The 11,978-nt window shown below is 37.9% G+C and overlaps 1 protein-coding gene across 1 annotated transcript; it reads left to right on the forward strand.

The window, feature by feature from the left end:
- The first annotated feature begins 1,342 nt into the window (after positions 1-1,342).
- LOC148015418 (cysteine-rich receptor-like protein kinase 15) lies at positions 1,343-11,333 on the forward strand. The gene is made up of 7 exons (XM_087665037.1): positions 1,343-2,415; positions 2,695-2,808; positions 2,895-3,019; positions 9,836-10,046; positions 10,137-10,380; positions 10,558-10,687; positions 10,870-11,333. The coding sequence occupies exons 1-7, from the start codon at positions 1,569-1,571 to the stop codon at positions 11,143-11,145; spliced, it is 1,947 nt and encodes a 648-aa protein (XP_087521163.1). The 5' UTR covers positions 1,343-1,568; the 3' UTR covers positions 11,146-11,333.
- The last annotated feature ends 645 nt before the right edge of the window (positions 11,334-11,978 follow it).

Here is an 11,978-nt window from a genome sequence, read left to right on the forward strand (position 1 = left end):
TGATGCCTATCTGCTCTAGCATTGTGCGTGCTTCAGCTCACTGTCCAGATTTGGTCACCTGCTAGTCATACAATACATACTGCTCAGACACGTTGCGATCAATCTTGTGAGTATAGGACATTTGAATCCCATTATGTGAGCTCTCTCCTCACTAGAGGGTTCATCAAACAATCTACTATACCTTCTACTACAAGAAAAAATCTAGTTGCTTGTGTAAACCCTAAAGTGGGTAGCCATAGCCACCTTCACCAAAGCTCGTAAATCACTCTATTTTCTCAGTCTTCTCAACTCAACCAACCCAGTGCCACTCTTATCTATTGTACCACTAAAGTTCCAGCAAGAATTACATATCAAATCAGCAAGAAGGGGAGGATTCAATATCAATCATCAAAGCATAGTGTCTTTTAACACTACTTCTAGTTGTATCTCTTAACACAATTGGGTTCAAATTTTGTGTTGATCTGATTCCAAAGATTTGTTCTTGCTCCTGTCATCTAGTATGTATGGGCAATGATTCATCACCATGTTGCTTCAAAGGAACGCGCTTCCACACATGGCAAACAAGGATAAAACTAATATACATGAAGAAAGGTCTATGGTCAATAACTAGTGGATAGGAGAAGAGACACCAAAATGATATCCAAGGATTTGAGTAAATGGAAGCTCTAAAATTTCATATATTTAGTCATTTTGCATTAGTTCCACGTAGAGTTTGCATTCCAACCAATCATGTGGGCTTGATATTGCCCAACAAAGTATTACTTATTCACTTTTGAACATGTGTGTGTGTGTGTTTTTTTTTTTTCCAAGAGTTTTAGGTTGAAGAAATAATGTGAAGACAAGTGCTCTTAAGAGCCTATATGTGCTCCAACATAATATGCCAAATCTATTCTATATATTATTTAAAAGTTTGGTTTGAGAATCTCAAACCAATGAGAAAATCCCCAATCATATGTGGCATAAAAGGGGAGGTTTGGTATGCAAAAAGATAGATAGATAGATAGATATATATATATATATATAGATATATATATATATATATATATATATATATATATATCTATAATCTCATATTAGTGTGAAGCACTAATATTAGACCTTGGTGCTTTGAACCTTAGGGTGAAGCATTGGAGGAAGACGCGTGATAGTTACATTTAACGAGTACCAAGTTTGAACTATTCGCCAATATTAAATGTTTGAATGGAGGAAGACGCGTGATAGTTACTTTTGAAGAAAAAAGGAGAGGGATTATGAATGGGCGAAATTTGACTCAACAGAAAGAGTACCAAAACTTAAAGCGTAAAAGGTATTTGCCCTTGCCGTTCAACCACAAATGTGACCAGGCATGGTAGATCTTTAGACTTTCAGAAATCCACCGCCGTAATGTTTAAGCAGCCGTCTCAAAGGCGGTTGAATGGAGTGCAGGTCTTTAGACTTTCAACCACAAATGTATTCAACCACAAATGTGACCAGCCATGGTAGATCTTTAGACTGCAGGCTAGCCATTTTGAGCTCCAACTGAAGGTTTCAACCTTGATTTCTGTAGTTAGCGCAGGTTTGGGAAGGGGATGGAGTGGCCGATTGGGCTGCAGAAAACACATATTCTCCAGCTGGTCATGGTGATCTGCCCCTTTCTGATCCTGCATCAGCTGCAGCCTCAGCTAACGGCGACAGCTCAGGTTTACCTGAACTGCCTCCGCAATACGACTTCCGCAACAGCGCTCAATAGCAGCGCATTCAAGACAAACCTGGACGCGGCGCTGGAGAGGCTGACGGCGTTGGCCGGGACAACGCGGTACAGCACAGCGTCTGCAGGGGACGACGTTAACGGCGGCGGGGCGGCGTTCGCTTTGTTCCAGTGCCGGGGGGACCAAACCATCAATGGCGATAATCAGGGGTCATGCCAGGAATGCGTGAGGGAGGCCACGGCGTCGCTGCAGGCCGGATGCCCGTCGTCGGTCGGGGCGCGCATTCAGCTCGACCCCTGCTTTGTGCGCTACGACAACACCTCCGACTTTTACACGGCGTTGCCGCCGGACTTCAGCTGGGTGACCGGCTTCTGCTACGCCAAGACCAGCGATCCCGTGGCCCTGCAGGCCATCCAGACGCTGATGGAGGACGTGATCGGCAGGGCCCCCGCCGAGGGCGGCTACGCCTCCGCCAACGACAGCGGGGAGTGGGCCCTGGCGCAGTGCCTCGGCTACCTCAACCAGACCCAGTGCGCCTCCTGCCTCAGCCAGAAGTCCTACCGCGTCCACTGTGACTCCACCCTCGGCGAGCAGGCTCACTACACTAGCTGCTACTTCCGTTACGAGCCTTACGCATTCTTCACCCCCAGTACAGTCTCCACTCCTGCCCCGAGCCCTTATTACGATTCGCCTTCCACGACGACGTCGAGTGGAGGCAAACCACAAGGTGTGTGCCATTGCCAGCGCTGCTCAATCGAACCTAGATTTGAATATTTACATGTAATACTAAAATTAAGATGTGAGGAAGCCTTCGAAATTTGAAGGATTTTAGTATTAAAAAAACATTCAAATACTCCTATCTTACCTCCATACTTTCAACAAAAGGTTTTTCACCTATTGGGGAGAACGTTTGCCTTTCCCAAGCATTATGCCCATGTGCATATCAAATTACTTGCTCCCTTTACCATAAATGTTGGATGAACTATTGTTGCTCATTTCTATATAGGCCGCAAAATCGCATCCATTCTAGCTGGGGTTGTCGGCTCCCTTATCCTGGCTGCATCCTTAGTTGTTGTGGTGCTTTGTTACCGACGCAAGAGTTACTCGAGCATTAAAATGGGTTAGTAAATTTCATCTCCTCAAATGCCCAATCATTTAATAAATCAAAAGCTAATATTAAAAATAAATAGTCGGCTTTGGACACAGATACATATGGCGATTTCCTTCGGCCCAAGGTCATGGTCTTCTCTTTGAATCAACTTGAAATCGCGACTAGGGGCTTTCATCTCGACAATAAGCTCGGAGAGGGCGGATATGGCCCTGTCTACAAGGTATAATCGAGATATAACTCTCTACAACAACATATCTACTATTTTACTAAAAGGCATGCTAATTCTAGAATCTACTAAATTTATTTGTGTTAAAAAACCTTGATTAGAATGCTTAAGTGACTTTAGGTATTGGTTAGTTACTTTTAAATGATTTGAGAAAACTTAAAAAATGTCTCATTGTTCCATATCACCAACATAGATGGAACTAAGGAAACCAATGTTCACCACACAAGGCTTAATATCATGTAAATTGCTAAATTTTCAAAAAATTTAGAGATCTTTGGGAGAATTTTTTGCATTTTAGGATCTAGGTGACTTGGATCATAACATTAACAAAAGACAAAATCTAGAAAACTTCCAAATTGCCAAGCTTGAAAGTTTTTATACTAGCTCTATCTTTTGTGAATATTGGAGGAAACTGAGAGGAAACTTCAAATATGTTCTCATGATTCTCGAGAACCCATAAAAAAAAGTTTTTTGTAATGTGGTCATATAGTATCAAAATTTAAAAAAAGCATCTTACATTGACGCTTTTACCATAAGGCCGAAAAGCTAAGCTTGGAGTACCTTCTTATACATAACTTTATAGGATCATGCAATCTTTTATTTTCAAAGATTAGTGCATTTCTATGACTCCAAAGGAACTTGATCATTAGCACCTCTCAGTAGGTGGATGAGTCTAATGGTTTCCTCATCAAAGGTTCTAGGGTCACCAAGCAATGTGAAATGTGACATTTGCATTCAAGGAGCTATTAAACTTCGCTTTCTCAAGTAATCTTCTAACCTACTTCCATATTGGCTAGATTTTAGGGCACTCCCAAAAAATACGATAAACACACTCCTTTTTCTTGCCATAGATAGGACATAAATGAGACATCAAAATTCTACTGCTAGCTTATCACATGTGGGTAGTTTGCGGGTAGCACTCTTCAAAGCATAAAATTAAGTTAGGGAGCTTTGACACTTCTGAGTGAGAGCTCTAGAGGGGGGGGGGGGATCATTCATAAATATATGTATATATAACATTGTCGTAGCAGCACATAGGGTTGAAGGTCACCACAAGGGTTTGGCAAGAAAACTGGACAAGATAGATGGAGATGTGTCTTCAAGAGATAAGTAGATTACATTGAATGTTTGAAGGTTCAAGAGGTACTTCACGGTCAATCACAGGGGTTTGAGAGAGAAGAATGTATGGGGGTTCAAGAGCTTAGACTTCGGAGATGGTAGAGATAAGAGAAGGGTTGAAGGTTTCAAGCCAAGTTCTTGAAGATGTTGATAGAGCATCCAATTGCATGTTCTTAGCAAAGATCACAAGAGTATTATCTCATAAGTTCTTACTCAAATCAAGCTTGTTTTCTTGATTGTAAGAGAAATCACAAATTATAAAATCAAGTACAATATGCTGTAATGTATCATAAACAACTCTGCATCCCAACATTCATACATGATACCATAGCATGGATTAACTTTGCATGATTACATTCAATGTAGATTGTTAGGGACAAAAGCTTATGAGTCAATTACAAGGATTGTAGGGCAAAGAGACTTGATTCAAGAGAGCTTCAAATTGAGTTCCTGATAAGGATAGGTTACCACAGCCAAGAAATAAGAGAAAAAGCTCCTCTTAATTCAACTCAAAGCATCTATGAATGATCTACAAACAGTGCCTTGCCATAAGGACACATAATACTTGCATATTTTGACAAGATGTCTTCTGTAGAGTAAGAAATGAATTAAAAGAACAATGATGTAGCTAATTCTCTGAATATGACTAAAGATGTCAGTCCAAATTAGCCCAAATATCTTTAGAAATTCACCTTTGATGATAGCATAAACTTTCCTTAACACGTTGTAGGAGTGTTTGGTGTCAAAAGGCCACCACGGGGGTAAGGGATAGCAAGGTAAAGGTAGATTCAGAGAGAGGAGTAGACAGAAGAGAAGGGGTTTGAAGAAATTGAAGGCGTAGAAGAATACTCCCAAAAAGAATTAGAAAATGTAGAAGAATACTAACAGAGATGAAGCCTGTTGGTTTCTTTCAGCATTATGAGAAGATATAACTCTAATAGATAAAAATGTGTATAAAATAATACATTCCTCTATGCTGCTTAGATCACCAATATGATGCTTCCATTGGCTCCGAAAGGGGGGTAAAATACTATTACACCTGGCCAGAATTCTGCCAGATCACTCATTCTTCATCTCCCCCTTCAGAGTGTTGTTAATTGCCTGAAAATAGCAATCGTGAGTCGTGCGATTTCGTCAATCTCTCTTTTTACATAAAATCCTCTCAAATTGGCTAAAAGCTACATGCTTTCTTTTACATGTCATCCTAATCTAAAAGTTGTCTACAGTTTTATGGATTTTTACAAGAGATAATATCTAAAATATCAAAAATTGACTAAAAACTATTTTTTTTGAACCATGGACACTAACACTAATGTCTAAAATGGCATTGGCTCTCTAAATCAATAAGAAAGTCACACTCTATATTTTTTTACGCGATGTGTGGGTAGCGGCACGACAATGCGGGTTTAACATAAGAGAATTTCGAAAGTGAGAAAATCTCTTCTTTCAAGTCTCAGTTGCGTGAAGTGTAATGCACATTGTAGACCACCAAAGTTGTTGTATTGAAACTTTGCAATCAATTATGATTCCTCTACTATCTCCAAGAAAGCATATAAGAGGCTTATTAGTTAGCATTTTGTCTAAGGTCCAATTTCCTTTTTTCTTCCTTAACTTCTTGTAACTGAGAAACTTCCTTTTTAGATGAACCAAAAATTTCATGAAATTTGCCAATAATGATCAAGTCATCCTTTGGTTTATCCCATACTATCTTCCCATCTTTGTAAACCTTTTGTATGTATACTCTTCGAAATTTTGGTTCTTGAAGAATAGGTAAAAAGGGGGGATTATAGGCATATGGAAAGGTCCACAAACTTAGCCCCAAGGAGGGGTACCTTTGCCTACCATCCAAATCGATCCATTGAAGTTCTTGAATGATGCCTCTCCATTCTTTGATCAAAGCTTGAGCCACTTGAGATTGAGGTATTGAGATGGGAAGCAAGCTATACTCGACATCTTCCCATGTCATATGTTGCCAAACCCCTCACTTAATATGCACTCTAGTAATTCGGCTCCTAATGATGTACATCCAAGGCTAGTCTCTCTAAACTCTTTTAGCAAGCCTACACTAAGAAAGGTAGCATTATCGACCAAACTAGTTAAGCCCAAGCATGTGTTATCCCAATCAATTTTGTGACTATATTCTAGGGAATAGAGTGCCAAGTTTCTTTTCCTCAAACATCCACAAAAAAACCCTAAATAGTCTTTAACCTTTTCCCATTGGGTTATATTGAAATGCATTATTGTAACAACAAATATAGTTGAATCCATTAAGCTACTCCTCAAGATCAACAACCTCCTAGTTAGGGCAGTTGGATATTTTACACTAGTAGAAAACATATTAAACTTCATGCCCAATGGGTGATTCCCACACCCATTGGGCAACCCAAGTACTGGGACACTTGGCCATGCTGAATGATTTGAAAACTAAACTAAGACATCCATTGTATGTAACCTCCCCAACCAAGCATAAGGATTTTAGTTTTAGAATTGCTAACTAGAGAGGAAAAAAGGTTTTCAAATTCTTGATAAACATACATTCGAGATTTTGTTGATTTGTCGATAAGCTTGCACAATGTATATGTTGTCATTTATGGAGAATAGTACCATAAAGGACTATCCACCTAGAAGCAAAAGGCCTCTAATCACCCCATCATGTACTTTCTTATCCACTTTTCTCAAAAGAGGATCAGTGACTATAGCAAAAAGGAGGGGGGCCCCATGGGCACCCTTATCCTATCAATGTTCTTGATGCAAAAGGGAAAGAAATATATCCATTTAAGGATATACAAGCATTAGCATTAGTAAGTAGGGTTGCAACCATTTCCTTGAATATTGGCCCAAAGCCCAAGGTTGTAAGAGTGGACAAGATGTGACCACATAATCTAGTCAAACACCTTATCTAGGTCCATGTTCAAGAGGATGAAATTAGTACATGAGCTCAATGCATAGAGTGCAACAGATGGAGGGATATAAAGAAAACTTAAGATAGGAATATGCAAGAAATTGTTCCCAAATGTATGCCTTGTAATCAGAATAAATGTCGATAAAAGCTTCAGTATGAGTACATGGACACTAATACTAATGCCTAAAGTGGCATTGACTCTCTAAATCTAGAAGGAAGCCACACTCTAATATTTTGAAGCCAATGCCACTTTAGGCATTAGTATTAGTGTCCATGGTTCAAAATATTAGATTTTTTTACAGGGTGTGCGCGTAGCGGCACGACAACATGATAGAAAGTGATTGCTCTAACTTTGCTTATGATATTTTGGCATTTAATAGCAATTTCTTTGAGTCTTGGAGGCCTTATTTAGTAACACTTGTAGAGTTTTGTATTAATGGATGTGATCCATTGCTAAGGACTTTGGAGAAGAATGTAAGTGAAGGAGCTATGGAAGGTTTGCATTTACTAGATAAGCAAGTTTTCAATGGGAAGATATTTGTGCTATTGATGATAAAAATACACTGAGAGAAAAAAAGAATTTCTTAGTGGCTCTAATGGAGCCATGTGAGAAATTGGTGATCCTCTTCAACTTAGTGGTACACATTCACAAAACCAAAATCACATTGATCAATTGTGAGGTGGAAGAATTTGATTGGCTGGTGGACTATGGGTTTAAACTAATAGACCCTAGCAAGATTTTCAAATATCTAGGTTGTTACTATCAACACTTCTTCAAGAAAAGTTTGAACGGATGCATATTAAGGTTTAGAAAAAGTCATAAATATGGAATTGAGTTCCATTGAGTAATGAGTGACATACTTTGGGCTTCTTCTTAATTTGTTGTAGTGCTCTTTTCTAATTAAAAGCTTGTGGCTAGCTTGAGAATGAAAATAGGAGGGAAGATGACTCCTTGATTTGTTAAATATAGTTTTGCTGATCCATTAGCCAAATTACTGCATAACAAAGGAAGTAGAAAATGCATATATCTATGGGATGAAGGAACAATCCAATTTAAGTGCATCAATTTGACCAAAGTGGGATGAATTAGATATGTGATGAAGACAAAGAAAGAATCTTGGATTACAACAAATTCAAAGTCTAATATGCGCTACTATTGAATAGATAATGATTATATCTAATTATTTCAAATTCTTAGAAAAAGGATTCATTTTTATTTATTCTAGCTATATCAAAATAGAGATTACTACAATCGTGGTATTATTTTCAAACATCAAAAGGTATAAAACTCATTAAAAGGCATAGTACTGATGTGCTTTGTAAAAGATTGAAGGCCTCATAAAAGTTGGGTTTGGTTTTTTTAGCATCTTATTTTGCATATATTAAGTTAATGTACACCTTTTACATATAAATAAAATTAGAATGTGTATACGAGTAATTATATCATATAAAAGATCAAGATCAAGGAGATATGCAAGTAGTAGAAACTTGAAGTCAATATTAGATTTTGTGAATTGTGCAAAGGGGAACGTTTGAGCTTGTTACATGCAAAATCAAAAAGGCATGTCATTAAGACCTAAAATAAAAGCTTGGGTATATCTTGACTACTAGCCATTTAACCTTGCCTTAATAGAATATCTAATTAAACCATAGTAAGCTTCATGAGATCTACTTTTTTTTTGGGATAAATGAGTAATACAATCTAGTTGTACAAGCTTTATGCTTGTAGAATATTTTAAAACATTGAATAAAATGTGAGTTCAAATAGATTCAAAGGATATAGTAGCTTCATTATATAATAAAGGTGAATACCATGTGAACAACCAACCATGCCATAACCAATTCAATTCGTCATACGAAATTATAAATAGAGAGTCTTAAGGTATAATTAGTAAATAAAGATGGGCCTATGCTTAGCCTTGCATTGAGTATGGGTGTGTTTATTGTGTGTGTATATGCAAACGTGCATTGAAACGACAACTAATTAAACCATGATTGAAATCAACACTTGAAATTGTTCTATGTGCATTATCAAGATGGCTCCATTCAAAAACCTTTTTCCCCCTTGCATGGGCAAGTTTTGCCAAGTGGTAGCCTTCCAAAACAATTTCCAACATTTACTTGATTGTAGTTGTATATATGGGGGAACAAATAGTATGTGGGGTGAGGAGATGAGTACACATAGGTTGCCTAAGAGTAATCTACTATAGGGACAACTTGGCTCCTTGTCATATGATACCATCTAATAATCCAATATGGTTATGTAGAATAGCTAATGTAGTGCCTATTAATAGAATTCTGACATTCTATAACATTCGAAACCTTATAACTAGCTCCACTCACTTTTGTTTTAGTAAGAAATACATGGATTGAGTTACACTCCCTATCTACTTTAGATGGTTACTTGGTTGCTACCACCTTCCTAAGTAAAGATTTAGCTCATCTATTGACAAGACCTAAGGCATCCATGGTTCCTTGATTGTTTCCACCTTCCTAAGTTTGTGATTTGGTTCATCACCTTACAATATCTAAGAGCTAAGAAATACTTATCTACAAAACCTACATAGATATACTCACTTGGACTACCTAATTCTATAGTCTAGGGACTAAATTGATTATATGCACTTGAGTGTCTATTGTATTATCTATGTTGCAATGGCTTGGACCAAGAGAAATGTTGAGGTTCACTTCAAAACCTAGGAATCTTTTTTCTCCTCATTGTCACATGTTTAAAGTAGTCTCAACATGTTTTTTTGGCCAGTAAGATATTAACTCTAATGTTGATGCAGGGAGCTTTACCAAATGGACAACAAATTGCAGTAAAGAAGTTATCATCATCAAGCACACAAGGGAAGAACGAGTTCATGAATGAAGTAAATATCATAAGCAATGTGCAACACAAGAACTTGATAAAGCTATTAGGGATATGCACGGATGGCTCTAACAGAATCCTAGTTTATGAATATCTCCCAAACAAAAGTGTGGATAAGGTCTTATTTGGTACGATGACACTTATTACTCACACATGCATTAGGATATAAGAAGTGGTGAAGTAGTGCTATTGATAAGGGTTTCTTTTCTTGTCGATAGGGGACTCAATGGAGGAGGGTATACCGAAGCTAGATTGGCCTACTTGTTTTGGGATCATTCTGGGCATGGCTCGTGGGTTGGCGTACCTTCACGAGGAGTGCCAAGATCGTATCATCCATCGAGATATTAAGTTAAGTAACATTTTGTTGGATGACCGTCTCAACCCAGTTATTGCGGATTTTGGCCTTGCGAGGCTCCTGTCGGAAGATGAGTCACATATCAACACAAGGGTGGCCGGAACCTTGTAAGTGTATGACTTATTAATTCCTACAATATTATTGATGGGAGGGGATGATTATTAGATATTGCTTGTGCCTATCATATATATTCTAGCTTTACCATAGATAAAGTAGCAAGTTGAATTATGTGCATATAATGCCTTAGTGTACTAATTAATTACATTTTATTATTCATATGAAAGAGGATATCTCGCCCCTGAATATGCTATCCATGGGGAGCTCAGTGAGAAGGTTGATGTCTTCAGCTTTGGTGTCGTTAGCCTTGAGGTCGCAACTGGAAGGAGGAACTTCAATGGTGGAGTTCTTGACTTGGTAAGAGATGGATGCATCAGCCTTCCTTCATTAGCTATTATATATTGGGATATTCATTTACCTAATGTTTCTGATTAGGTTTTGCTTAGAAACAAGCACAATGGCCATTAATTAAGTCTTCCCTTCTACAGTATATTATATTATTAAACCAATTGCTTTGTTGAAACTTGTTGTACTAGTAGGCATGGAGATTGTTCCAACAAAGGCGACAGCTGGAGCTTGTAGACCAACGTATAAGAAGTGATGCCTTGTCTGTTGGAGAATTTTTGCGTGTCATTCATGTTGCCCTCTTGTGTACGCAAGCAAGTCCCACATTGAGACCAACCATGACAACAATAACCATGATGCTTTCTGGGGAGTCTGAAGTGTTACAATTACCTTCAAAGCCACCTTTTGTGGACCATACCACAAATAATTCTAAACCTTCTACCAATGGAATATCCAATCATAGCTTATGATCCTATGTAGAAAGGGGATTTTAGATAGTTACTCCACACCTACAACTTCTTGTGTTAATCCAAAAAGGAAAAAAAAGAAAGTCACGTTTTGCTCTACATACACTAAGCCTTATGATCAAATCGTGTAATTATCTCTATAAAGTTTCTCTTAAACTAATGTGGGTCAAGATTGATAAAGCACATTAACGAAGGTGAGTGGAAGGCTCATTGCTCTTGTTTAGGGCAAAGGTTTGCCAATGGAGAATAGATGTATGTTGATAAGTCTCCATTTTGCATGTCTATATGCATTGTATGCATGCGTGCGTGTGTGTGTGTGTGTGTGTGTGTGTGTGTGTGTGTGTGTGTGTGTGTGTGTGTGTGTGTGTGTGTGTGTGTGTGTGTGTGTGTGTGTGTGTGCATTGTATGCATATATGTGTATGTATGTGTATATGTGGATGTGTGTGTCTATACATGTGCATGTGCACATGTTTGTATGTGCATATTTTATAAGTGTGTGTCTATTATCTCTCCCTATGCTCTCTCTCTCTCTCTCTCTATATATATATATATATATATATATATATATATATATATATATATATATATATATATACACTCTCACTCATATATATTTACATGTGTATGAGCATGTCTCCACACACACACTTATATATATTTGCATGCGCACGCACGCATGCATTCTCATTTCATTTAATAGGCCTTGATAGAGAGACAACATTCCTTTGAAATAAGCATGAAAATAAAGGCATCATGATGAACACATCAAATTACAACAAATTCAAAGTCTAATATGCGCTACTATTGAATAGATAATGATTATATCTAATTATTTC

The sequence above is a fragment of the Lygodium microphyllum genome, chromosome 24 (genome assembly GCF_053477565.2).
Source record: "Lygodium microphyllum isolate KBCC chromosome 24, Lygodium_microphyllum_v1.1.10, whole genome shotgun sequence".
Classification (NCBI taxonomy): Eukaryota; Viridiplantae; Streptophyta; class Polypodiopsida; order Schizaeales; family Lygodiaceae; genus Lygodium; species Lygodium microphyllum.

Bases quoted from the DNA above. Each gene is read 5' to 3' on its own strand.
- LOC148015418 (XM_087665037.1), top strand. From the start codon at position 1,569: ATGGAGTGGCCGATTGGGCTGCAGAAAACACATATTCTCCAGCTGGTC. The intron at 2,809-2,894 runs GTTAGTAAATTT...CTTTGGACACAG, and splicing joins TTACTCGAGCATTAAAATGG to ATACATATGGCGATTTCCTT. The intron at 3,020-9,835 runs GTATAATCGAGA...ATGTTGATGCAG, and splicing joins GATATGGCCCTGTCTACAAG to GGAGCTTTACCAAATGGACA.